At 51.8% G+C, this 23,084-nt stretch overlaps 1 protein-coding gene across 1 annotated transcript in view; it reads left to right on the top strand.

Moving 5' to 3' along the window:
* Positions 1 to 1,252: 1,252 nt before the first annotated feature.
* The window catches only part of LOC142422583 (bactericidal permeability-increasing protein-like), a 37,263-nt gene continuing 15,431 nt past the window's right edge, over positions 1,253 to 23,084 (top strand). Inside the window, exons 1-8 of the mRNA XM_075527934.1 lie at positions 1,253 to 1,382; positions 3,996 to 4,110; positions 8,737 to 8,865; positions 11,035 to 11,196; positions 12,823 to 12,886; positions 17,297 to 17,360; positions 18,958 to 19,043; positions 22,237 to 22,413. Of these exons, the coding sequence (XP_075384049.1) occupies positions 1,253 to 1,382; positions 3,996 to 4,110; positions 8,737 to 8,865; positions 11,035 to 11,196; positions 12,823 to 12,886; positions 17,297 to 17,360; positions 18,958 to 19,043; positions 22,237 to 22,413 (927 nt within the window). The remainder of the gene's footprint in view (positions 1,383 to 3,995; positions 4,111 to 8,736; positions 8,866 to 11,034; positions 11,197 to 12,822; positions 12,887 to 17,296; positions 17,361 to 18,957; positions 19,044 to 22,236; positions 22,414 to 23,084) is intronic.

The raw sequence follows: 23,084 nt of genomic DNA, 5'->3' as shown, positions 1-23,084 counted from the left end.
ACTTTACAGAAGAGAAAACTGAGGACCAGAGAGGCCAAAGGGCTTATTCATGGTCCAGCCGCAAGCAAGTGACAGAACCAAGATGCGAAACGACAGCTAAGACGTTAGGGTCTAAAATCTGAGCGTTCATCTCTGCCCCTACAACCTCTCTGGCCAAGGACATGTTATCAGTTCCATTGTCTCAAACGTTTACTGTGGTAAAGATCAAAGAAGTCCAAGCCCTTTGCTGTGGAGTGGGTGCAGGCTCCTAGCAAGAGACTAGAGTTTCCCTGATCTCGGCCGAACCAGAGGGCCACATCTCCCTCCCAAGGGGTGGATTGCGACCACTGACCTTTCAGTGAGCAGTCAGGTGCTTAGCCACTGTGCCAACAGGGATCCTTTAAGAAACCACAAGCCGTGTGGAAGCAACACCCAGATGTAAACAGAGGCTACTTATTCCGAGCTGGTTGGAGCATGGGAGTTAGCCACTGTCACTAATGTCTGGCAGACTGGAAGGCAGGCAGGAGACTGAAAACACTTTATAGCAACTTTGACAAAGGTGGGTGGGCTTTGGTATGGGGAAGCTGGAGGCAGGCTAACAAGAAGTGGGTTCCAGTCAGTTCTCCATGACTGGTTAGGAAAGCAGGCATATTTGGCTCTCTCTCCTTTGTCCTAAACTGGAAGCAGGGGACAAATTAAAGAAGCTGTCAATTATTAATCCTGTCCTGGCGATTTGCAGCCCATTGTCCCGGGGCCTGCCATTCTGAACTGGCAGCTGCAGCGGGTGGTTTGACTGCCGGGGCTGGTTGCTATTTTTATGAGTTTTGTAATGGGGTCTGATCATTATCTTTTTGACTATCCAGTTTCTCAGGAGCAAAAATATAATGAGCCCTGATGTATCCACCATCCAATTCAACGAAATCCCGAGATGGGGTTTTGGTAGGTGTTTATTTATTTATTTATTTATCATTTTATTGGGGGCTTGTACAATGCTTATCACAATCCATACATCTATCCATTGTGTCAAGCACATTTGCACATTTGTTGCCATCATCATTCTCAATGGGTAGGTGTTTGGAGGGAGGGGCTTAGAGAATGGAATGAGGCCCTTGGTTCCCAACGCTACCCCACCCCCCTGCTGCAGCCGTATGGGGAAATCAAAGCCTCAAATCCCCGCCCCACTTCCTACCTTCCTTCTGTATTTGGCTGACCTGTGTTTCGCCTTCTGGTTCCTTTATAAGTCCTGGGTCGCTTCCAAGGCCCCAAAACATTGATGGCTCTGGAGAAGGAGGCCACGGGCAGATGGGCAGCCCTGGTGGTGCTGGTCGCGATGCGTGCAACCTGGGCAGCGACCACCAACCCCGGTTTCATGGCCAGGATCACCCAGAAGGGCCTTGACTACGGTAATCAGACTCCTGCCGCCCTTCCTCTCCCACCCCTGAGATGCACGTATTGGAAATTACTATGTCCTGGTCCTTTAAATTCAGTGCAGGGCCTGCTCACAGCCCCACAAAGCAGGCCCTCTTACCCCACCTTACATAAGAAGAAACTGAAGCAAGGTCACAAGGTCACTGCTGGGAAGAACCCACCGAGCTGGGAGGGGAGCATTGTCCTGTGCCTCCTCCCGCCCTTACCCAGCACCCCCATTTTTTGGCTCCTTGACCCTCTCTTCTTTTCAAAACCAGTCCACAGTTGTGCCCTCTGCCCCTAGTGTGGGCAGAGGCCAGGACCCAGGAAGAGGTGGTGCACGTAGGGAGAATGTTGGAGGGGGTCCTCCCAGTACAGTGACCAGGCCAGCCTGCGCCCATTATCTAGTGTGTGGCCCAGAGAGGCTCCCCAGACCACTCCCCCAAGGCCAGACTGAGGAGAGTGGCATGAGATAGCCCCCGAAGCCCTGTACTGACCTGAGTCGGTGCTGGGTTGGAACTTTCTCTCTGTGTCTCTGTCTCTGTCTCTCTCTCTCCCTTGCTCACTCGCTCATTCTCATTTAGTCCTCACTACAGCCCTGGGGCGCATCTACTTGTCAGGGAGCTGAGCTGAGCTCAGCTGCCAGGTGTCCCAATGGTCAATTAAGCCAAGAGCTAAAGTAAAGTCATGGCCAAGTCTTAACCCACCGGCTGCACTAGTATAAGCCAGAGGAGGTAAAAGCTCCCTGCTTCCTGCATCTTCCCAGAAACAGCACCTGAAGGGCCCCAGCAAGGTCAGGATAATCCGAGCAGCTGCCTTACAGCTGAGGGACCACCCCCCACACCCCCCCAAAAAAGTTCCTGGAGTTGTATGAACCCAGGGCAAAGGGGAGGGGTGAAAGACCAGGAGTGGAGGAGAGCCGAGTCCGAGTGGACAGAAGTCTCTCCAAGGCCCGCTCTTCCCTCTGGGTAAGGCCTCTTCTCAAGGCCCGGATAAAGCAGGGAACCTGTCCCCTAGTAAAAGAAAGAGACACCAGGGAAAGAGTCACACACATAAATGTATGATGACAGCTGCAGCAGGGACCCTAAAAGAGAGGAGCCCTCTCTTGGGCTGCTAATTGCAAGGTCAGCGGTTCAAAACCACCAGTCTGCTCCATGGTGAGGGGTGGGGGGGATGAGGCTTTCTACTCCTGGAAAGAGTTACATCCTCGGATACCCACAGAGCCCGTTCTACACTGTCCAAGAGGGTCCCGATGAGTAGGGATCAGGAGGGAGTCTCGTTTTCAGTTGTTTTAAAGGAGAGATCCCCAGTGTCCTGAGAAGGATAAGCGCGGGGTTTACTCTCATGTTTTGGGTCAGGATGTCTCCCCGGGAAGTGGGGATCAAGGAGACTGGAAGCTGACCCAGTGAAGCTGAGAGGGAAGGTGTCCTTGGCAGTGGGCACAGCATGTGCAAGATTCCTGTGGAGAGAGGAACAAAAGCCAGAGGGCACGGCAGATCTCCGAAGGCATGACTCAGTGCCCAGTACGGAAGTACCTGCAGTAAACACTTATAAGATGTCTGATGAGATGTCTGAGATGTGAGATTTTAGGCGAGAGCCTAGCAGGCAACAGCCCATGCGCCAAATCTGGCCTCTCACATATTTTTGTCTGACCTGTGAGCTAAAAGAAAAAAATACTTACAATTTTTCCATTTTAAAATGGTCAGGGGGAAAAAATCTAAAGAAAAATCGTCTTTCACAAAAGGTAAAAATGACACGAAATGAGCATTTCAGTGTCCACTAATAAAGCTATATGGAAACACAGCCATGCTTATTGACTTCATGTCTATGACAGCGCTTAGGGGTCTGGTGGCGCAGTGGTTAAGCACTCAGCCGCGCACCCCCAAAGTCAGCTGTTTGAAACTACCCCAGGCTTTGCGGGAGCAAGATGTGGCCATCTGCTTCCAAAAAGGAAGCTGTGCAGCCCTGAAATCCTTCTAGGTCCCTGGTGCCCTGCCCTGGAGTCAGAATGGACTTGCCCCAGTGGGTTGGGTTCTAGATGGAGCTGAGTAGTTGCAGCAGAGTTAAGATGACCTGAGAAACTGAAAATATTGACTCTCCTTGCACTTTCCAGAAAACCGACAATGACCCCTGTTTTAGAGCCCTCTAGATGGGGCTCTCTACTCCTGTAAAGGGTTCCTGTCTCAGAAACCCACAGGAGCAGCTCTACCCCAGTCCTTTGGGGTCAATGGGAGTCGGCATGGAATCAAGGGCAGTGAGTTTGGTGTGTTTTTGGTAGTTCCATCTCAGAAGGCACAATGGTGGTGCAGTGTGTTAAGCATTGGGCCACTAACCCAAAGGTCAGCAGTTCGCCCCCATCAGCTGCTTCACTGGACAAAGATGAGACTGTTTGCTTCCATAAAGAAACCCTATGGCATAGTTCTACTCGGTACTGCAGTCACTAGGAGTCAGAATTGGCTCGACGTTGGTGAGGTTTTCAATCTTACCTCAAAGGCAAGACTCGGTGCCTTTGCTTTGGACAAGTGACAAGGACCCGGAGTCTACCTTGGCTTGTCACTTCAGGCTCCCTGCTAGGCTCTGACTGCCTCTCCTGCACTCTCCTCCCTCAGCCTCCCGGGAGGGGATAGGCAACCTGCAAGAGGACTTGGAGAAGATCAAGATTCCAGATATCTCAGAAACCTTTAGGATCAAGCATTTGGGAAAAGGACATTACAGCTTCCACAGGTGAGACCTGCCAGTGTTCAGTCCTCAATTTGTAGGACTCTTGGGGCCTCAGGGCCATTAACAAGTGCTTAGGTGGTGCCAATGCTGAACATACCCTACTGCCAGCCAAAAGATCGGTGGTTTCTCAGGCCGTGAGTCTTTGCAGAGATGGGTGCCACATCTTCCTCTCATGAAACAGTTGGGGCTATGAGTCCCAGTCTTTTGGTTGGCAGCCAAGTGCATGGCTGCTGTGCCACCAAGATGTCCGATCATAAAAATTTACCACAAAGCAACAATGCAAAATTTAAAGTAAAAATAAATAATAACCCAAGCTCAACAATGACAACAAAATAGTTTAAATCACAAAACCACAAGAGATGAATGACCAATCAAAAGCAAAATATGAAAAAGGAAATTTCTCCTATGCAGGCGAGACTAACACAAACAATGGATGATTTTCAGACTAGTTCTAAATATATTTAAAGAAAGCAAAAAGCACAGCAGAGGGCAAGAGCTGGAGGTGATCTTAAAACAAATGGAGGAAGAAGATGAGAGACTCAATGTGATGCAGTTAATACTTGATATGCCTTTTCTAGCCATAATCTTAGTAACTCCTACCAAATGACTGGGCGGCACCACGCAGACTAGGGGGTGTGGAACTGCAACACGGGGATCGTTCAATCATGTCTTCCTATTGGGTATAAAATGAACCATTTCAATAGCAAGAATGGGGGTCTCGCTGTTATCAAATAAGCAGAATCAAGAGTAGAGAACAACCCTTGAACTTCAAGATCTCTCCACATTGAACCTGCTTGATTCCAGAGCTAGAGAGGCCTTACACCAGATGAGCACAGAGGAGGTGTGACAGCAGACCAAGGGCACAAGGCAGAGCTGTGGGCCTCCAGGTCCCCGAATAAAAAATAAGCTGGGTGCCTTTGAGCAGGAGTTTTGCTTCTAGTGTGTGGTACCTCCAGCCACGTACTTGGGGGAACTAGGTTTGCTAACCCACAGAGCTGGAGGTGTGCGCCTTTGGCTGAGGTTTACTTAAGGCAGAGGTGAGGGCCTTTGGTCCTTTGTTGGCCATGCTAGAAGAGTTTTGTAGCATTGCCTGAGAAGGGAAGAGGTCCAGGGACCACAAGGCTGAGAGTCCGAGGACCAGAGATAGAAACGTGCTTGTGAGCATGACCAAAAAGAGCCACTCTTGACTGAAGAACTGTATCTAGAACATTCCTGATCCTGAATTGTAACCTGGTAAGTTCCTTCATAAACCTCCTCATTGTAAGTAAGAGAAGTAGAGAGTGCAGGGAGAGAAGTGGTTGGCTTGTGGTTTGTTGCTACTTCATCACTGTCATTCTGCTACTGTTATGTTCGACTCCCCAAAGGGTCGCGACCTACAGGCTGAGAACCGCTGCTTTAGTTCATAGAGACTTTTTATTTATTGATTGACTTATTGGTGACAGGAAAAGTGGCATCAAATGTGTATGTAATAAGCACAGCAAAATCAAAGTAAAGATGGATGTTTGAGCACATCTGAGTATAAGCATATTGGTTTATGGGTAGGCATACATGTACCCATAGGTGAGAGCAGACAGAAGTATCTAGAGGTTAGGAGCTTTGGCGGTGTAGTGGTTATGCGTGGGGCTGTGATCCACATGGTCAGCAGTTCAAGACCACCAGCAGCTCCAAGAGAGAAAGACTGGGCTTTCTACTCCCATAAACAGTTACTGTCTCAGAAACCCACAGGGTATCACTGTGAGTAAGTATTGACTCAATGGCAGGGAGTTTTTGTTTGTTTGTTTGTTTATCGGTATAAGTACAAATGCATGAGTAAAGGCACATGTATTCATTGAAGACACAAATATGGATGATCCATAGGTATCAACAAACAGTTTCCAAGATTGATTTTTTTGTGCTTGAAAACCTCAGACTATAGTCTCATGGGGCAACTCTGTCAATTGGCATAACAGTGTTCACCAAAATCATGTCTGCATCCTGGTGAGTGAGAAGCAGCTGGGGTCTTAAAGTTTGAAGTGGCCATCTGAGACACAACTAGCGGTCTCTAGTCACCAAGAGGAAAACATTAAGAAAGTTACTGAAACCTCGGAGAAAAATAAGTCTCTATGAGCCACCACCCCATCTGCTCTGAGACCAGAAGAAACAGATGGTACCCGGCTACCACCAACTATTCTGGCTGCGGTCACAGTTGGTAGTCCTGGATTAAAATCAAATAAATAAACAAACTCACTGCCATCAAGCCAAGGCCAACTCTTGGTGATTCACAGGACAGTGTAGAACTGCCCTGTGGATTTCCAAGACTAACTCTTGATGGGAGGCGAAGGCCTGGTCTTCCTCCCAAGGAGTGGCTGGTGGTTTCTACCTGCCGACCCTATGGATTGCAGACCAACACAAAACCACTCTGTCACCAGGACTCCAGCCCTGGATTGAAAGGGATACAAAGATGGAGCAGAACTCAAAGTCTTAATCATTTGTTGAAGCCAAACTGGAACAATAGAAAAGAGAGGACTCCCTGAGAGTATGACCCTATGACACGCTTTAAATCCAGAGCCCAGCTTTCCGCTGAAGACATCTTCTAGTGACATAGCAGAATGGCACCCAAAGGATGGCCATTACCCATAAGCTCGGTGCTCTGCTTAAAAACGACCCGTGGGGGTGGTGGAAGGGACACTAGAATCCTGGAAATGGAACAAATAGAACACAAGAAAGAAAACATGGACACATTGTGGTAAAGGGTTGCCAATGTCACTGAACAGGCTGTGTGACATTGTCACAGGGGAACCTAACGTGCTGCGTAAACTTTCAACAACATTATTTAAAGAAAGCAAGGCAGGTCAGTGGTTTGAATCCATGTGGAGGCGCTGCGGGAGGTGGGGGGAGACTGGCGATCTGTTTCTAAAAAGCCAGTCATTAACCACTCTGTGAAGGTCAGCTTTCCTCTGACGCACAGGGGGAACGTGAGTAGGAGCTGACTTGACAGTGATTAGCTTGTTTGGTTTGGGGGTCAGTAAGACCGACCATTGCAGAGTCTCAGACCCCCAAACTCAAGGAGTGTATGGTCCCAAGCCAAAAGCTTCGAACACCCCAAGCAAACACAAGTAACTCGGGGGAAGCCACCAACGCTCTTTCAGGCACACAGTGGGGATTTCAAGGGAAGGTCTGTGTTAGTTCATGTATTAATTAGGAGTTGAGGTGATTGAAAACACAATCAAAAGTAGCCTAAGTAGAAAGAAAATGTTTTGGAAAGGATGATGGCAACATATGTACAAAGGTGCTTTATACAATGGATGTCTGAATTGTTCAAAGAGCTGTAAGTGCCCACAATAAAATGATTTATTTTTTTGAAAAAGTGACTTAAGCCAGAATTCATTGGCTCATATGAAAAGCCTCTGGCTTTAGGTTCAACTTGAGACAGACACAAATGATGTCATGACCCCCCTTTTTACCCGGGTAGGCACACTTCCCAGACAGGCTGTCCTCGCAAGAGTCAAGATGTCCACCCCCATCTCCTGCTTTATTTCTTCAGACTCCCAGTCCCAGGGAAGGAGAGAGCCCTTTCTGACCACTTAAGCAAAAGTCTAAGGGTTTACTCTATTGACCATTCTTAAATTATGTATGGATTCTTGAGCCAATCGCCATGGCCAGGGAATTCAAATGGGCTGGGCTGCTAGCCCAAGAGCTGCAGTTCAAAACCACTGGCCACTCTGTGGAAGAAAGATAAGCCTTCCTATTTTTGTGAACACTTGCAGTGTGGGAAATGCACAGGGGCACTCCTGCTCTGTCGTACAGGTAAATAGGAGTTGACTCGGTGTCAGTGAGGAGAGGAATGAGCTTCAAACTAGGTTCAAAGTTCTACCTCCTGAAGATGGAAGTCAAGTCAGTTTTCTCTAAAGTGACATGAAGCAGCCATGGGAGGGGCTGCCCTTAAATGAAATAGTGGTGCCCTTCCCACAGGAAGGGGGTGGGGGGGTGATTGCCCAGCAGAAAAGTCACAGATGGCAGAGGTGTACAGTCATTCGCTCAACAAGTGCTTTTCAGCATCTCCTTTAGCATCTAGTATCTGCCCCAGGAGCCTTGGGGCACCACTCACGTTGACACTCACCCAACAGCTCCTTGGGAGCTAGATGAGACTTGCTGCTCCACAAAGAGTTATATTATAGCCTTGAGAACCCAACCACCCAGTTCTGCTCTCTTGTGGCGGGCCGCTGAGTCGGAATCGACTCAATAGCAGTGGATGGGTGGGTCTGGTACCATGAGTTTTGGAGCTACGATGCTACAAAATGATGGCCACGTTCTGCTCCTTTATGGAACTTGTAGTCAGTGGGATCACACCTGCTAGTTTCATTGCCTGCCACATACCCTGCAAGATAGAGATTAACTGAGGCTTGGCCTGATTCACGGACCTGGTTGGGCTACACAAAGATGTGAGGAAGAGTAGAATTCAAATACAGATGTCTGACTTCAAAGCCTGACTCACTCAACTTGCTGCCCACAGAGTCCCCCAGACCACCCTGGGTCTTCCTGAATGGGTTAGATGGAGGGTCAAGGGTGTGGACTAGGGGGGATGTTGGTGTTAGCCAAGTCTTCCTTGTGGGGTCACCCAGGAGCTAACGGACCATTTCTCCTTTGCAGCATGGTTATCCAAAAGTTCCAGCTGCCCAGTCCCCAGATAAGACTGGTGCCCAAGGTGAACCTGAAACTCTCCATCAGCAATGCCAATGTCAGGATCTTTGGAAAGTGGAAGGCCCAGAAGAACTTCATGTGCGTGTCCTGCTCAGAGTTGTTGGGTGCATGGGCGGGCTCTTGGGAATATGTGGAAGGAGCTAAATCCGTTTGTCCTCTCTAGGATGTGTGGGGGAATGTCTCACATCAGCAGAGTCAGCATAATCCTTGATTAATAGCTAACATTGGTCTGATACTTCAGTGTAGGATTTTGGTAAGACTTAATTGGAGCATCTGGCCTAGCATGGAAGACAGAGAGGTACCATTAATTAATCACTTTTATTAGTTGGCTAAGGGACCCTGGTACCGTAGTAATAACACATTTGGTCTGCTGATTGCAAGGTCAGCAGTTTGAAACCACCAGCTGCTTCATGGGAAAAAGACGGGCTTTCTCTACCATCTTGGAAACTCAAGGGCAGTTAGTTCTACCCTGTCCTTAGGGTTTCTAGGAGTCCACATCGACTCGATGGCAGTGAGGAGTCTGATGCTACAAAGTTTATGTACTCGATGGTTAACTAAAAATTTGGCAAATCAAACTCAATAGGGGCTCCAAGGGAGAAAGGAACTGACCACCTGCTCCTATAAAGATTAACCAAACCAAACTCACTGCCATCAAATCAATTCAGACTCACAGACACCCTATAGGACAGGGTAGGACTGCCCCTATGGATTTCCAAGACTGTTACTCTTTATGGGAGTAGACAGCCTCATCTTTCTCCTGGGGAGCTGCTGGTAGTTTTGAACTGCTGACCTTAAAGTTAGCTGCCCAATGCATAACCACTACCTCACCACTCATAATGCTCATCAAGATCACAGCCTAGGACTGGGCGGCAATCATACTCTGTCACATGGGGTTGCTATGAATCGGAATCAACTCAGTGGCTCCCAGGAACAATATCAGTTTGTCGGTGCTTTGGAAAATCCTAAATACAGTGCCTAAAAGCAAGAATCCCGTGTGACACTTCCCTCATCCATGGACCAGCCAGAGTTCCGCTGATCTAGGTGGGGCTCAGCTGGGCGACTCCACTCCTTGTGTATTTCACCCTTCTCCTTTGCCCAGCGAGTGCTCCAGGGCATGATCTTCCATGACAGCAAAGGTGTGACACAGGATTACAGACACTGTGGGTCCTCTAAAGACAGGCTTAGCACTGGCCCCTGGTCACACCGCCCATATGCCATTGATCAAAGCAAGTCATGTAGCCAAACCTAGCCTCAAGGGGTAAGGACAGGCACACCACCTATGCTGGGCCACAGCATTTGTGTGGGACTGAAAAGAGGGGTTTCCGCTCGATCTCCCACAACTCTGAATACATCTGCCGTCCTTTACAAGGATTGACTCCCTCCCCACAACACTAGAAAATAAAACAAACCCAAACTCCTGGCCATCAAGGAGATTCCAACTCATCGGGACCCTGGAGAACAGAGTAGAACTGTGCCTTTGAGTTTCTGAGGCCATAACTCTACGAAAGTAGAAAGCCTCATCTTTTATCCGAGGAGCCACTGGTGGGTTCAAACCACTGACCTTGTGGTTAGCAGCTTGGTGTATAGCCCACTACACTACTAAGGCTCCTCCCCACAATAAGCATTGCCTAATGCTTCACTTGGGCCCCTTTGCGTCTATCATTTTCACTTTCTCTCTCTCTCTCTCTCTCTCTCTCTCTCTCTCTCTCTCACACACACTCACAAATTTACACTCATTGCATGACAGAAGATTTATGTTCACTGTCTTACCCAAAGCTCACTTTATCCTTAAGGTTATTTAGTGCCATTTAATTAAGACTTTCGATTAATTAAAATAACTGGCCCCAAATAACCCAGCTCTTGAATGGCAAAGCTCGGACTGCCATTCAGGTGTCTCGATGCGAGTTCCAGGACTGACTGAAGAAGCTGCAGCTCAGAGAGGCTAAGAAACACCCCCAAAGTCACACCGCAGTAGGACATTAGAAGTTGTGGTTTAAAGCAGCGCTCTCCCAGGCAAACGTGGGTTCAAACCTAAGGTGGAACCCTAGCTCTACCACTCAGCTGTTATGTGACTTGGGCACGTTGCCTCTGAACCTTGCGTCCCTCCTCTCCTGGAGTCTGGGGTAACCACCCCTTCCAGGCTTGGTGTGAACTTTGAATGGCAGCGGGGGTGTGGGGGGGGTGGTGGTGGGGGGCGGTGAATACTACGGCGCTGGCTTCCCGTCATTTCCCTTGATTTCCCTTCAGCAAAGCCCGTGGCAACTTTGGCCTGAGAATGGAGGGCATCTCCATGTCGGCGGACCTGACGCTGGGTCATGAGTACCTTTCCGGGCGCGCCACCCTGACCTGCTCCAGCTGCAGCAGCAGCATCAAGCACGTGCACGTGGACATCTCGAGAAGCAGCTTAGGGTACGAGCTTCTGGGGCTGGGATGAGAGGAGGGCTCTTGGGCGATCCAGATCCGTGGCAGGGCTTGTTCAGAGGTTCGGTGCGGGGCAGAGGGTGCCGGGAGAGGCACGTAAGCCACACTGTCCCTGCCTCCGGGTATCACATCTTCATTCCCATTCGTCCAGCAGATCTTTACTGAGCGCTAACTGGGCCCAGGCATGCATTCAACAGAGATCCGCGAGGCACCAACAACACCCTGGTGTAGTGGTGATTAAGGTCCTGGCTGCTGACCCAAAGGCTGTGGTTCAAACCCACCCAGGGGCTACGTGGGAGAAAGACCTGGCGGGCAGCTCCCCTAAAGAGTACAGCCTAGGAACCCCTCTGGGGCAGCCCTGCTCTGTCTCGCGCAGTGGCCACGAGTCAGAAACGGCAAGCTAAGCCCCTGGCTCGGGCAGCAGGCTCAGGACACAGCAGTGACCTGTACCAGTTTCCACATAGCTATGGTTGACTTATGCCATGCTGAACACTTTTTTTAAGTTGGGATTTAATACATATGTCGTATCATTCCATATTTCCATCGTGTCAGTAGAATGTACCATTGCTACCACAATCTGTTTCCAAACATTCTTTTTCTACATGGACTCCCTGAGATCGCCTCCCTTTGACCCCACCACCACTTTTAAGCACACACATTATCTCGTTCAATTCACACAAGGATTCGATGGGGCTGGGTTACTCCTCCCCCATTTCCAGGGGGAGGACCAAGGCACAGAGAGAGGAGGAAATAGCTCAAGTTTCCATAGCTGGTGAGTATTCAGAAGGGAGTCAACCAGGTGGTGCCAGACCCTTAGCCATTGAGTCCTCGTTCTCTTGAACGTTCCAGCCCCTGGGGAGATAGACATTCACCAATCAGTGCATTAATGCATGGCTCACAGGTCATCACAAAAGAAGGTAAAAGCTAAAAGGTAAAAGAACACCAAACTCACTGCCATCAAGTCAATACTGACTCATCACGGTCCTGTAGAACAGGGTAGAACTGACCCTGTGAGATACCGAGACTGTAACTGATTCCAGGAGTAGAAAGCCCTGTCTTTCTTCCACCGAGCATGCTGGTGGTTTTGAACTTTGGACCTTGGGGACCACAGCCCAATGCCTAACAAACCACGATGCCACCAGGGCTCCACAAGAGGTACAAGGTGCTGTACAAAACACAAAGCAGGGAGGTCTGACCCAAGCTGGGGGCTGGTCAGTCCTCCCGGAAGAAATTACCTTTGAGTGGAAATGAGAAGAAGTAGGAGTTGGGTGGGGGGGTGTGGGGGTGAGGTGCGTTTTGAGCAGAAGGAAGAGCATGTGCAAAGGCCCTGTGGTGGGAGGAAACGCAGACCCAAGAGGGCGGGGCAGGCTCGTGTTGTTGGAGTGCAGAGAAGGGGGGATAAGGAATGAAGCCCTACAGCTATTGAGGGGATCATTCCATCAACAATCACCTGGCACGAGAGACAGATGCCTAGTGGGCTGTGCACTGTGGGGCCCCCAGGACGAGTGGGCCTAGCTCTCTTTGGAGGAGAGAGAAAGGCAGAGGAGATGGCCTTGAATGAACCCAGGGGGCACCCGGGAAACCTCACGCGTGCCCTCCTGTGTCTATCTCCAGGTGGCTGGTCCAACTCTTCCACAAAAAAATTGAGTCTTCGCTGAAAAGGGCCATCCAGAGCCAGGTAAGTGAGGCTGAGTCTCTCAAGGGTCAGAACAGGAGAGGCCTCGGTGTCCACTGCCCTCACGCTTAGCAATCATCTGTCCGGCTCTAAAAGTCCCTCCACCCTGAAAGTGGCGACTTTGCTGATGACCTCACTGAGAGACCAAGAAGAGGGTCCCGTCACGCAGCAAACTGTGCGCCGTATGCCTGTGTAAGCCCCCTGGAGTGTCCCTTCAATGCTCCTTGAAAGTTCTGCCTGCCAGCCCCTCTTTCCCCACAGCCTCTGTGGGCCGCTGGCCACCACCCCCACCCACCTCGCTGCTCACCACACTGAGAACATGCAGGTGATAAGGCCAGGTCCAACCCAGCTGTTTGTCACCCATCCTTGAACTGGTATGCGAGGGGTGCTAACCCGTGCTCCCTAATCCTGCTCACTCCTTGAACTGTGAACCCCACAGGCAGGTTCTCCAGCCGAGAAAAAGGACCATTCGTAGGCTTGGCTTTCCATTAATGAACCAGTAGGGTCCAGAAAGTCCCCCGAGCGTATCTTTTAGGGAAAGCCCCCAAAGATAGTAATGTGGATTTTCTCCAGAGATCAATGGGAGACCTTAGACCAATTTTCTTGGATGCGATTCGGCAAGAAGACCAGAGGAGGCTCACGTAGTCTTCAGGGCAGAAGACACTGACTTATCTAGTTGACGGTGCAGATGGGGAAGAGAGATGTCAGTCCAATCAAATAACCTGAACGCACTCAGTCTAAAGTAAAAAAGTAAAAAAGAATAATGCACTGTTGTCAAGTTACATAGGCCAGCAGATGGGTTTGGGGTCAGACTTCATGTTCTTTAGTTCTGACTTCATGGCTGCCTTAACTAGCTGTGTGTCCTGGGCGAGTCATTGGACCATTCTGAGCCTCGGTTTTACCATCTGTAACGCAGGGACATTAGTACCTTGCTGCATTTGAATTATGGTGAAGGATATGGAATATACCATGATCTGCCAGAAGAATGAACAGATATCTCCTGGAAGAAGTACAGCTCCTTAGAAGAGAGGTTGGTGAGACTTCATCTCACATACTTTGGACGTATCAAAAGGGGCCAGTCTCGGGAGCAGGACATCTCACGTGATGAACCAGGGTCAGTGAATGAAAAGGAAGACTCCCGAGGAGACCGATTGACATAGTGGCTGGAACGATGCCCCAAATGTAGCAAGAGTTCGTTGTAAGGATGGGGCAGGACCAGACGGGTCTCGGCTGTTGTTCTCTGAATCAGAAGCGACTCAGCAGTGTCCAGCAGCAATGCCCACCTCACCAGTGAATTGTGGCCCTGAAGGGGATGATGCAGGCAAGGTGATGATGGCGATGCCATTGAAGAGGAGGAGGGTGATCGTGGTGAGGCTGTGGATGGCGAGCGCAATGAGGATGAGATGACTTCTGCTAGACTGCACATGGCACGACGCTACAAACTCTCCTCAGATTCCAGCCCTTAATCCTCACCACCCCCTTAAAGGGTGGGGTACCCCGGTTATCCCCATTTTACAGATGAGGACACTGAGGCACAGGGAAGCAGTCGTGATGCTGGAATTCAAACTCAGGCCCCCCTACTGTAAAGAAGTAAAGCTCTTACTCATCATGGGACACCGTTTAAAAGCCAGCCAGAACCCCTGAATGAGGTGTCAGGATGTCCAGGGAGGGCTGAAAGTGGGGAGCCCACCCCCACAGAGTGAAATTGCAAGGGGTGGTCTCTCCGGGAAGGAAGTGCTTGGGTCCATTGAAGGTGTCTCAAGGGAGGTGGTGGGGGAGAGGGGCCAGCTGGCCTCATAGCTGTGATTTGCTGTGGTTTGGAGCCATCTGGTGGCCTTGATGGGTGAGTGGCACTGGCCAGTGGTCGCCCGTGGGCAGCCCAGGTGAACGAACAGCTGTGCCAGGCTACCTGGAATTGCTCTTCTGACCCCTGGGCTGCTGGGAGAAGTAGCATGGGCTCTGGGGGACTGGCTCTCTGGGTCCTCTTGTGACCCAGATGGTGTGAAAGAAACACTGCAGGGAAGCCAATGTCCCCTCCCTCCCTCTCCCCATCATCCCTCTCTCCTCTCTCCCTCTCTCCCTCCATCATCCCTCTCTCCTTTCTCCCTCTCTCCCTCCATCATCCCTCTCTCCTTTCTCTCTCTCTCCCTTGATCCCTCTCTCCTCTCTCCCTCTCTTCCTCCACCATCCCTCTCTCCTTTCTCTCTCCCTCCATCCCTCTCTCCTCTCTCCTCTTTCCCTCCTTCCCTCCATCATCCCTCTCTCCTTTCTCCCTCCTGCTTTCCCCCTCCATTCCTGCCTCTTCCATGCCCTCCCTCCTTCCTTAGATAAAATAGTGAATGATGGAGAAGGAGGAGGAGGGGAGTGTGAGGCTGACCTCCAGGCCTCTTCCCGTCATGAGGAGTTCAGTTTGGGGACCTGCTGATCTAGGGAGGCCTTCAGGACACCCAGGGACCCTGTCTAAGGGGCACTGGCGACCCAGGCTGGAGCACAAAGGGGAGGTCTGGGTGTTGCCTGCTTAGTAGGAGCATTTTTGCTTGGGTTCCCCCAAGGCAGATGCAGAGACAGAGACTCAGATACAAGTGGTGTGTTTAGAAAAGGATTCGGGCCATCCTGTAAGGGTGTGGGGACAGGAGACAACGCATTCAGGAGTGGATTACTGCTGGGATTCAGCCCTGCCGGGGAGTCTCAGGGAAATTGCGTGGTGCACACATCCAAATTGTTCCCAAAGAGGTCCCCGAATTCAGCTGTTCCTACTTTCGATACCAACTCATTATACTTTGGCTGAGGACCACTCCTCAGCTGTCAGACTCCTTGGCTCTTCTGAGCGGTTCTGCAGAGGTAGCACCTGCAGAACACCTGCGGGCAGGGAGCCATGGGAGCCGGGGACAAGAAGCCAATGGGGCGTGAGGGAGAGCTGCTCCTACCTGGTGCAGGTGGGCCGTGTGGACTTAGGCTGAGGCAGCCAGGGCATCTGCTCCGGGCGGGGTGAGTGTCCATGGAATGACTCAGGAAGAGGGCATGGCCTGGGAGGAGCCCAGGAAATCCCATGCAGTGAAGACAGAGTGGCTCACAAAGCAAGTCTGAGGGGACGTGCCCTGCGAGGTGGGAGGGGCACCCATTGGACTCTGGAAGGGGCATCTCTAGAGAGAGTGTGGGCAGCTGTGGCAGCAACTGCCCAACGGCCAGGGCTCAGGAGATCCAGTTGGGTCAGTGAGGCAAAGGCTGCAGTGCATGTTGGGAGGGTGAAGAGAGGGCTTCTTTGCCCCCGCCCTCCTCACCAATCCCAACCTCCCCTTGTTAGGACGGCTATCTCTCACACTCTCTGTTGCAACTCCTGGTTGCTTCAAAGCAGCCCCAAATTGGGTGTCACGAAACAACAGGCGGTGTATCACACTCGTGGCTTCAGTGGGTCTAGAAACCAGGCAGGCACATCAGGGGTGACTCAGCCTCGCGGTGCCTGGGGCTTCATCTGGGAAGACTCACCAGCTGGGGGCTAGGATTGTCTGGCAGGTTGCTGCCTCGCAGGTCTCGTGCCTGGGCTGGCTGACCTGAACGCTGGGCTCAGCTGGGGCTCATGACCTGAGCAAACACCACGGCCTCTCTGAGAGCCTTGGCTTCTCACAGCCTCCGGGCTGGGTTCTGAGAGGAGCAGCCAGAGAGACCAAGGTGGAAAACACACAGCTTCTGGTGGCCTTCCCTGTGAAGTTACACAATATCATCTGGATGCTACATCTGCTGGTTACAAGCAAGTCGCCAGTGCACCCAGATCCGAAGACCTTACCTCTGGCTAGGGGCATGGCGGGGTCCTGCAGAGGAGCAAGCAGAATGGGAAGTGCCACCTGCCACAGTCTACTTGGTGGCCAAAGACAAGGAGGGGTAGGGAAACAGAGGGCGGGCCTCAGCAGCAGTCACGAGACTGGTGTTTTCGCAGATGGTTCCTGGGGAGCAATCAGGGGCTTCTCTCTGTAGGTATACTGAAGAAGTGGAGATGCCCACCCAGACTGAGCCGAGGACCTGTCCCCCAGTTCCAGCGGCAGCGCAGAAAGGAGGGACCTGACCGCTGACCATGTCGAGCTTATTGTTTTTTTTACCAACTCATCCTACAAAGAATCAGAGACAACAAAACAAACAAAAGAAGCCCACATCAAAGTGAGGGAAACCGGAATCCCTACCAGGAGGTTCTGGACCAGGGTAGGAAATACAATGCAGAGACCCAAGTCAGGTCCAGTTCCTATTGTCCAATGGCATGCTTGGTTCTGAGCTTCCTGGTGGCTGAGGAGAAAAGGGAAACTTGATTAACTCTGTGATTTTCTAGGAGACATTTAAGCAATGCCAAACATGTCCTGTCATTTTTCGTGAAGGACACTGGCCAGAGATGGGGGCCCTCACTGACCCACATCTTCTCCCCAGATCTGCGAGATAGTGACCAACGCTGTGTCCTCTAAGCTGCAACCTTACTTCCAGACTATGTCAGGTGAGGAGGGGGGGAGGGCCCAAGGGGGTGGGACAGAACAAGGAGGGGATGGCGGAGACAGGGTGGGCGTGATGGACAGCATGGAGGAAGGTATTTTCCCAGACAGGTCTGGGCCGCTGTAGCTTGGGGAGAGCAGGTGCTTCCAGGTGGAAGCTGGTATTGAATTCCCATTGGGCTAGGCCCTGGGGTGGGTCCAGAATTGAAGTAGAAAGGCAGCCCTCACCCCGCTCCCCCCGCCCCCACAGAGGCCAAAGCGTCAAATGCTCCCAGCTCTCTGAAGCCAAAGTCTCATGACAGACCTGAGATCTGAGGCCGGTCACTTCTCTCTTGGCCTCAGTTTCTGTATCCTTCAAATGGGCACAGTCTCCCTGCCTCCAGCGGCAAAGCACTTGGGGAGAGCTCCCTCTGGCAAGGGCTCACCATGTGCTGGGGGCCCAGGATAGGAATTCTCACCCATTGGCCCCAGCATTCCACTGAGGTCAGGGCGGGTCTGCCCATTTCACACACGAAGAAACTGACACCCAGAGTCCACAAAGCCAGAGGGGGCAGATATCAGATCCAGGTTTTCTTTCTCCAGAACCTGTGCCCCCAACTGTGCCCTGGGCTGCCTCCCCAGAGCCTGGCATCATGCTCTATGCCCATTTGAGAAACAGCTTCTCTGTGCAGGCTCTGCCCCAGGCCCTCCGGGGGACGGGCCCTCAGTTCATGCTCAGTGCAATGTAGAGGCTCAGGTTTGGCCTCGCTGAGCAGGGAATGGTTTCCATTTGAGCCCCAGCCTCGTCACTCCGCAGGGCCACCTTGAACCATGTGTCATTTCTGAGCCTCTGTTTCTATCACGGGGAAGGAGGAATGCCCTCAGTGAAGCAAACTGTTAAAGCTTCAGCTGCAAACTGATAGGCTGGTGAGCTGAACCCACCCAGGGTGCCTCAGAAGAAAGGCCTGGCACTCCCCTTCCAGAGGTCACAGTTGGCCCACTCCCAATGGAGCGCTGTCCTGCTCCAGCACATGTGGGATGCCCGGGGTTGCAGCCGGCTGGGTGTTTTAACTTATCTCGGGGAGGACGTAGACTGGGAGTACCTGGTATTTACTGGACTTCCATCGGTTGCTCCTGGGAAATCAGGACACTGCCAAGACCCAAACCCAATGGATATCAGCCTGGGATGCTGCCGCCGCTGACCACAACCCCCCCTGACGTTTAAGCACCTACCGTTCACACGATGTTTGCGTGCACCGTCTCAGTTAATCCTCCCAGGTCTGTGAGGTCCCTAGAGCTGCCTCATCCTACAGATGGCAGAGACTCAGAGAAGCGGGGGCTTGCTCAAGGTCACAGGCAGCTGATGGGGGGCTGTGCTCAACCAAGCCCTGGTCTGTCTGTCTCCTCCACCCTGCACCCATCTCTGGGCTGTTGGAAGAAAAGAGGGTGGCGATGTCTTTGACTGTGGGGCCTGGATTCCTTTTCCTTTAAGGCAAACTCAGGGAGGGCTCCCTGGAGGAGGTGGGCCTGGAGTTGGCACTGGACACTGGCCCTGTACTCCCGCCCCCAGGGACAGAGCCTGTATAGCCGGCTCATGTGTCCTCTCCTCTCCTTTGGCAACAGCCTTCATTGACAGTGTGGCTGGGATTGATTACACGGTGGTGGCACCTCCAACAACCACACCTGACAGCGTGGACTTGCAGCTGAAGGTGAGGCTGCTGATGCTATTCTGTACACTCACACCCCGCCCTCGGCCTCTGTGGGCTCCCCAGTGTGCTTGGGATCACATTTGACAATGCTTCCCACCTATCTGACCCGCGCACCCCAACGCCTCTCCTCTCCCCACTCTGGCCGCACTAGACTCCTTGCTGGTCCTCAGCACAGGATGCCAGAGTTCTCCCTGGGCCATTTACATTTGCCTTCTCTCTGCCAAGATGCTCTCCCCACATATCCTGTACCGCCTGTGCCCCATTCCTGCAACTGTGCTCAAATGTCACCTCCCAGAGAGGCTCAATCTGACCCCTTTCACCAGAGTAGCCCCCTCCCCTCTCCCTGCGCCCTGCTTGATTGTTCTCAGGTAGATGGATGGATGGCCAGTGGGTGACTAGATGGAGGCAGAGAGGGTGGGAGGGCAAGGGGGAAAGAGAAAGAAGGAAGTGGGTGAGGGGAGGAAGGAAAGGAGCCATGGTGGATGGGTGAATGAGCAGAAAGACGGGAGGTGGGTGGGTGGATGGGTGGATGGATGGATGGGTGGATGGAAATAAAGAGGGGAGGGAGATAGAGAAGGAAAGAGGGGGGTTGGCCGGAGGCTTGGTGGGTGGCTGAAAGCTGCAATGATGGAAGAAGGGGCAGTGTTTCACCTGGTGCCTCTCTCCCTCTTGCTCTCTGCCAGACACACTGACCCTCCAGCACACTGAACCTGTTCCTTCCTCAGCCCTAGCTGTTTCCTCTACCTGGAACTCTCTACCCTCCCAAAGCCGGCCTTACCCCCCACTGTCTTCTTCTTATACTTGGGGAGGGGAGTCTCTGCTCAGATGACACTCCCAAAACAGCCCTCCCTGCTACCCCCAGCAGAGTCACCCTCACCCCCTTCCATGCCTGGAGGTTTGCTAGCGTGTTTCCGATCTGCTCTGTTCACGGTCTCCCCACTGGAGCGAGAACTTCCAGGAAGCAGGGACCACGCGGGCTTTGTGCAGGGCTGTGGGTTCTCACCCCGCTGACCAGATACACGAATTCAAAACTGAGCGTGTGAATGTTTTTAAAAAGAGAGAGTGAAAGAAAATGTAGAAACTAGAGAGGAGGAGAAAAGACATACATAAATAGGAAAAGAAATAGAAAAAAAGCAAGGAAATATCACATAAATAGAAAAAAGTAAGGAAATATTTCCCAAACCTTACATCTCAGAGATATGTACTGTCAGCACCCAACGAAGACATGCTCCACCCCTCATGTGAAACCTAGAGCAATATTCACACACACACACACACACACACACGTGGATATGTGGAAACGCAGGCACACATGCATACATCCAATGGAACATGGGCCATTTTACAATTTTAAAAAATGCCCTGCGAGCCAGGTGCTCTGTGAGATGTCCTCTAACAGCCCTTCTACGGAGGCCACTTGTGCTGAAAGGGGACAGTGACCAGGGGCCCCTCCTGGGACTTTCCCAAAGGGAGATAGAGCTACAGGAATATCCTTGTAGCTGTATTGCTGCCCATCCCCCAGTGTTTCCTAGAAGTGGAATTGCTGGGCCAGTGTATTTGAAAGAAATAAAACAGAACAACCTAAGAGGTGTTGCTGTTGGGGGCTGCCCAGTTGGTTCTGACCCAGAGTGACCCTCTGTACCATCCCCATCCTCCACCCGCCATCACCTGCAAGGCCATTGTTCTGTCTCACTGCAGGGCATCCCCTTCTTCTCTGACCCTGCACTTTACCAGGGGCTGGTCCTTCTGAGGCGAGGTCCAAAGTAGGTAAGATGAGGTCTCCCCATCCTAGGTCCTAAGTAACATCCGATCTGCACCTCTTCCACAGCAGATTGGCTCATCCTTCTGGAAGGCCATGACATGTGCCCTGCTCTTCACCAACACCCTCATTCAAAGAGGCCCAGTCTTCTTCAGACTTCCCTAACCACTGGCCAGGGTATCTGAGTGAGCCCATGGAGTAATGGACTACAACAACAGTAGTTTCCTAATCATCTCAGTGAAATAGGAGCACCCCTGTTAGCTCGCCCTCCCCTCCGGGACCCCTGCACTTCCGCACACACACCTGAGAAACCACCTAGACACTGCTGAGAATGATGCGTGCTCTCGGGCTCGCTTTTCGCATCTAATGATATTGGCCGGAGATGGCTAGGACTTGATTGGTTCATACCAGCCAGTTGCCCAGCCAATCACATCAACCCAGAGGTCTGTCGTGGTGCTTTGTAAGGGTTGTCTGTAACTCCAGAGTATGGGAGGTCATCCTCACTGATCTTTTTAAATGAAGAGATGGTTCAGAGATGCAGAGGACATGCCACACTACCGTAGAGCCACCACCAGCTTTAATGAGCCTGACTCGCTTGTCCTAGTTGCTTCGGATTACTTTTTAAAAAGAAAGCACTGGGGAGGGGAAAAAAAAAAAAGAAAGCACTATGGAAGTAGCCTGAGTCCCATCGAACACCCTCTCTAATACAGATCTCCACTCCAGATTACCATGGAGATGGGCATGGCGTCAGTCCCTTTGTCTATCTTGTATTACACACTGTGTATGTCAACAATTCTTACATTGTATTGTTTTGTGAGTTTTAAAATTTCCCATAAATTGTATCTGCCATAGGATCTATCTACTGCCTGATTTTCCTGGACGCTGCATTTTTGAACTCAACAAGGGGCCTGCTCTTGCAGCAGGTTGCTAACCTGCCACTCAGAAACATACACACTGCATCCCCCCAGCAGCGTCCAAAAAGCCAGATCTGATCTTAAACACACCATGCTCAAAAAGAATTCCTTTCCCTTTTAGGATATTCTCATTTGATCGACGCAAAAGCAAAGCAGTCATCTATTGTCCTTTTAATAGGCCGCCTGTGTTGGGGCTGAGCCAGTAGAATGGGTAAAAGGGTGGTCTCTGGATCGGGGTACCTGAATTCAACTCCTGTCTCTGCCACTGTCCAGCTGTGTGACCTTAGAAAGGTGGTCCAGCTTCTCTGTCCCTGTAAAAGCAGCACGTCCATGCCTCCCTCACAGGGCTGGTGGATGCCACTTAGAGACTAGAACATGCTCATTCCTGGCCATGGTTTTTTTCCTCTGCAAATAGATCTCTGGTGTTCTCAACCCATTTATTACCCACCCCCCTCAATGGGGGCACAGAACTTTGATCCTTGAAGGACTCTCAGGCTCCCTCTGTTGCTTCCACCTGCAGGGGGAGTTCTTCTGTCTGCTTGTCTGCCCCCCAGTCCCCTTTGCCCCACCAGCACTGGTATTTCCCACCGACCACAAGTACATGGTCTACCTGGGCATCTCGGACTACTTCTTCAACTCTGCTGGGTTTGTGTACCAAAAGGCTGGAACCATGCGCCTGACCCTCACAGATGACATGGTAAGGCCAGACTGGTGGCAGTGGGGGGAGGGACAGTGGACCCAGAGGCCACAGACCTCCAGGATTTGAGTCCTTCTTCTCTCCCGTCCATCCAAACGAGAAACAAACAGGGCGGTCTATGCCAAGCAAGGGAGTCGGCCACCATCGCTCTTGGCAGACTGGTCCAGGGCAGATAGAGGGTGTCAGGGAGCTTCATACGGAAAAGAGAGAAGACTAGGGGACCCTCTGGCTGGAGGCTGCTGGCCTGGGGGAGCTGGGGGCAGGTGAAGGAGAAACGGGCAGCTTGTGGGGTTGGTTGGGGAGCATATCCGACTCTCCCAGGGACATAAGCCGAGCATCTGGCAGTTAGAGTAGGGCTGGGCTGGGCAGGGCTGGGCAGAGCTGGGCAGGGCTGGGCTGGGCTGGGCATGGCTGGGCTGGGCTGGGCAGGGCTGGGCAGGGCTGGGCTGGGCAGGGCTGGGCAGTGCTGGGCAGGGCTGGGCTGGGCTGGGCAGGGCTGGGCAGGGCTGGGCAGGGCTGGGCAGGGCTGGGCTGGGCAGGGCTGGGCTGGGCAGGGTTGGGCTGGGCTGGGCAGGGCTGGGCAGGGCTGGTTGTAGTTTGGCCTCCCTGGCTGGCTGTAGCATAAGTGGTGGGTCAGAGTTCTCTTGTCATCCTGGTCTGGCCATTGTCCA

Source organism: Tenrec ecaudatus, chromosome 12 (genome assembly GCF_050624435.1).
Source record: "Tenrec ecaudatus isolate mTenEca1 chromosome 12, mTenEca1.hap1, whole genome shotgun sequence".
In the NCBI taxonomy this organism is placed as follows: domain Eukaryota; kingdom Metazoa; phylum Chordata; class Mammalia; order Afrosoricida; family Tenrecidae; genus Tenrec; species Tenrec ecaudatus.
This window is presented reverse-complemented; position numbering and strand designations above follow the sequence as displayed.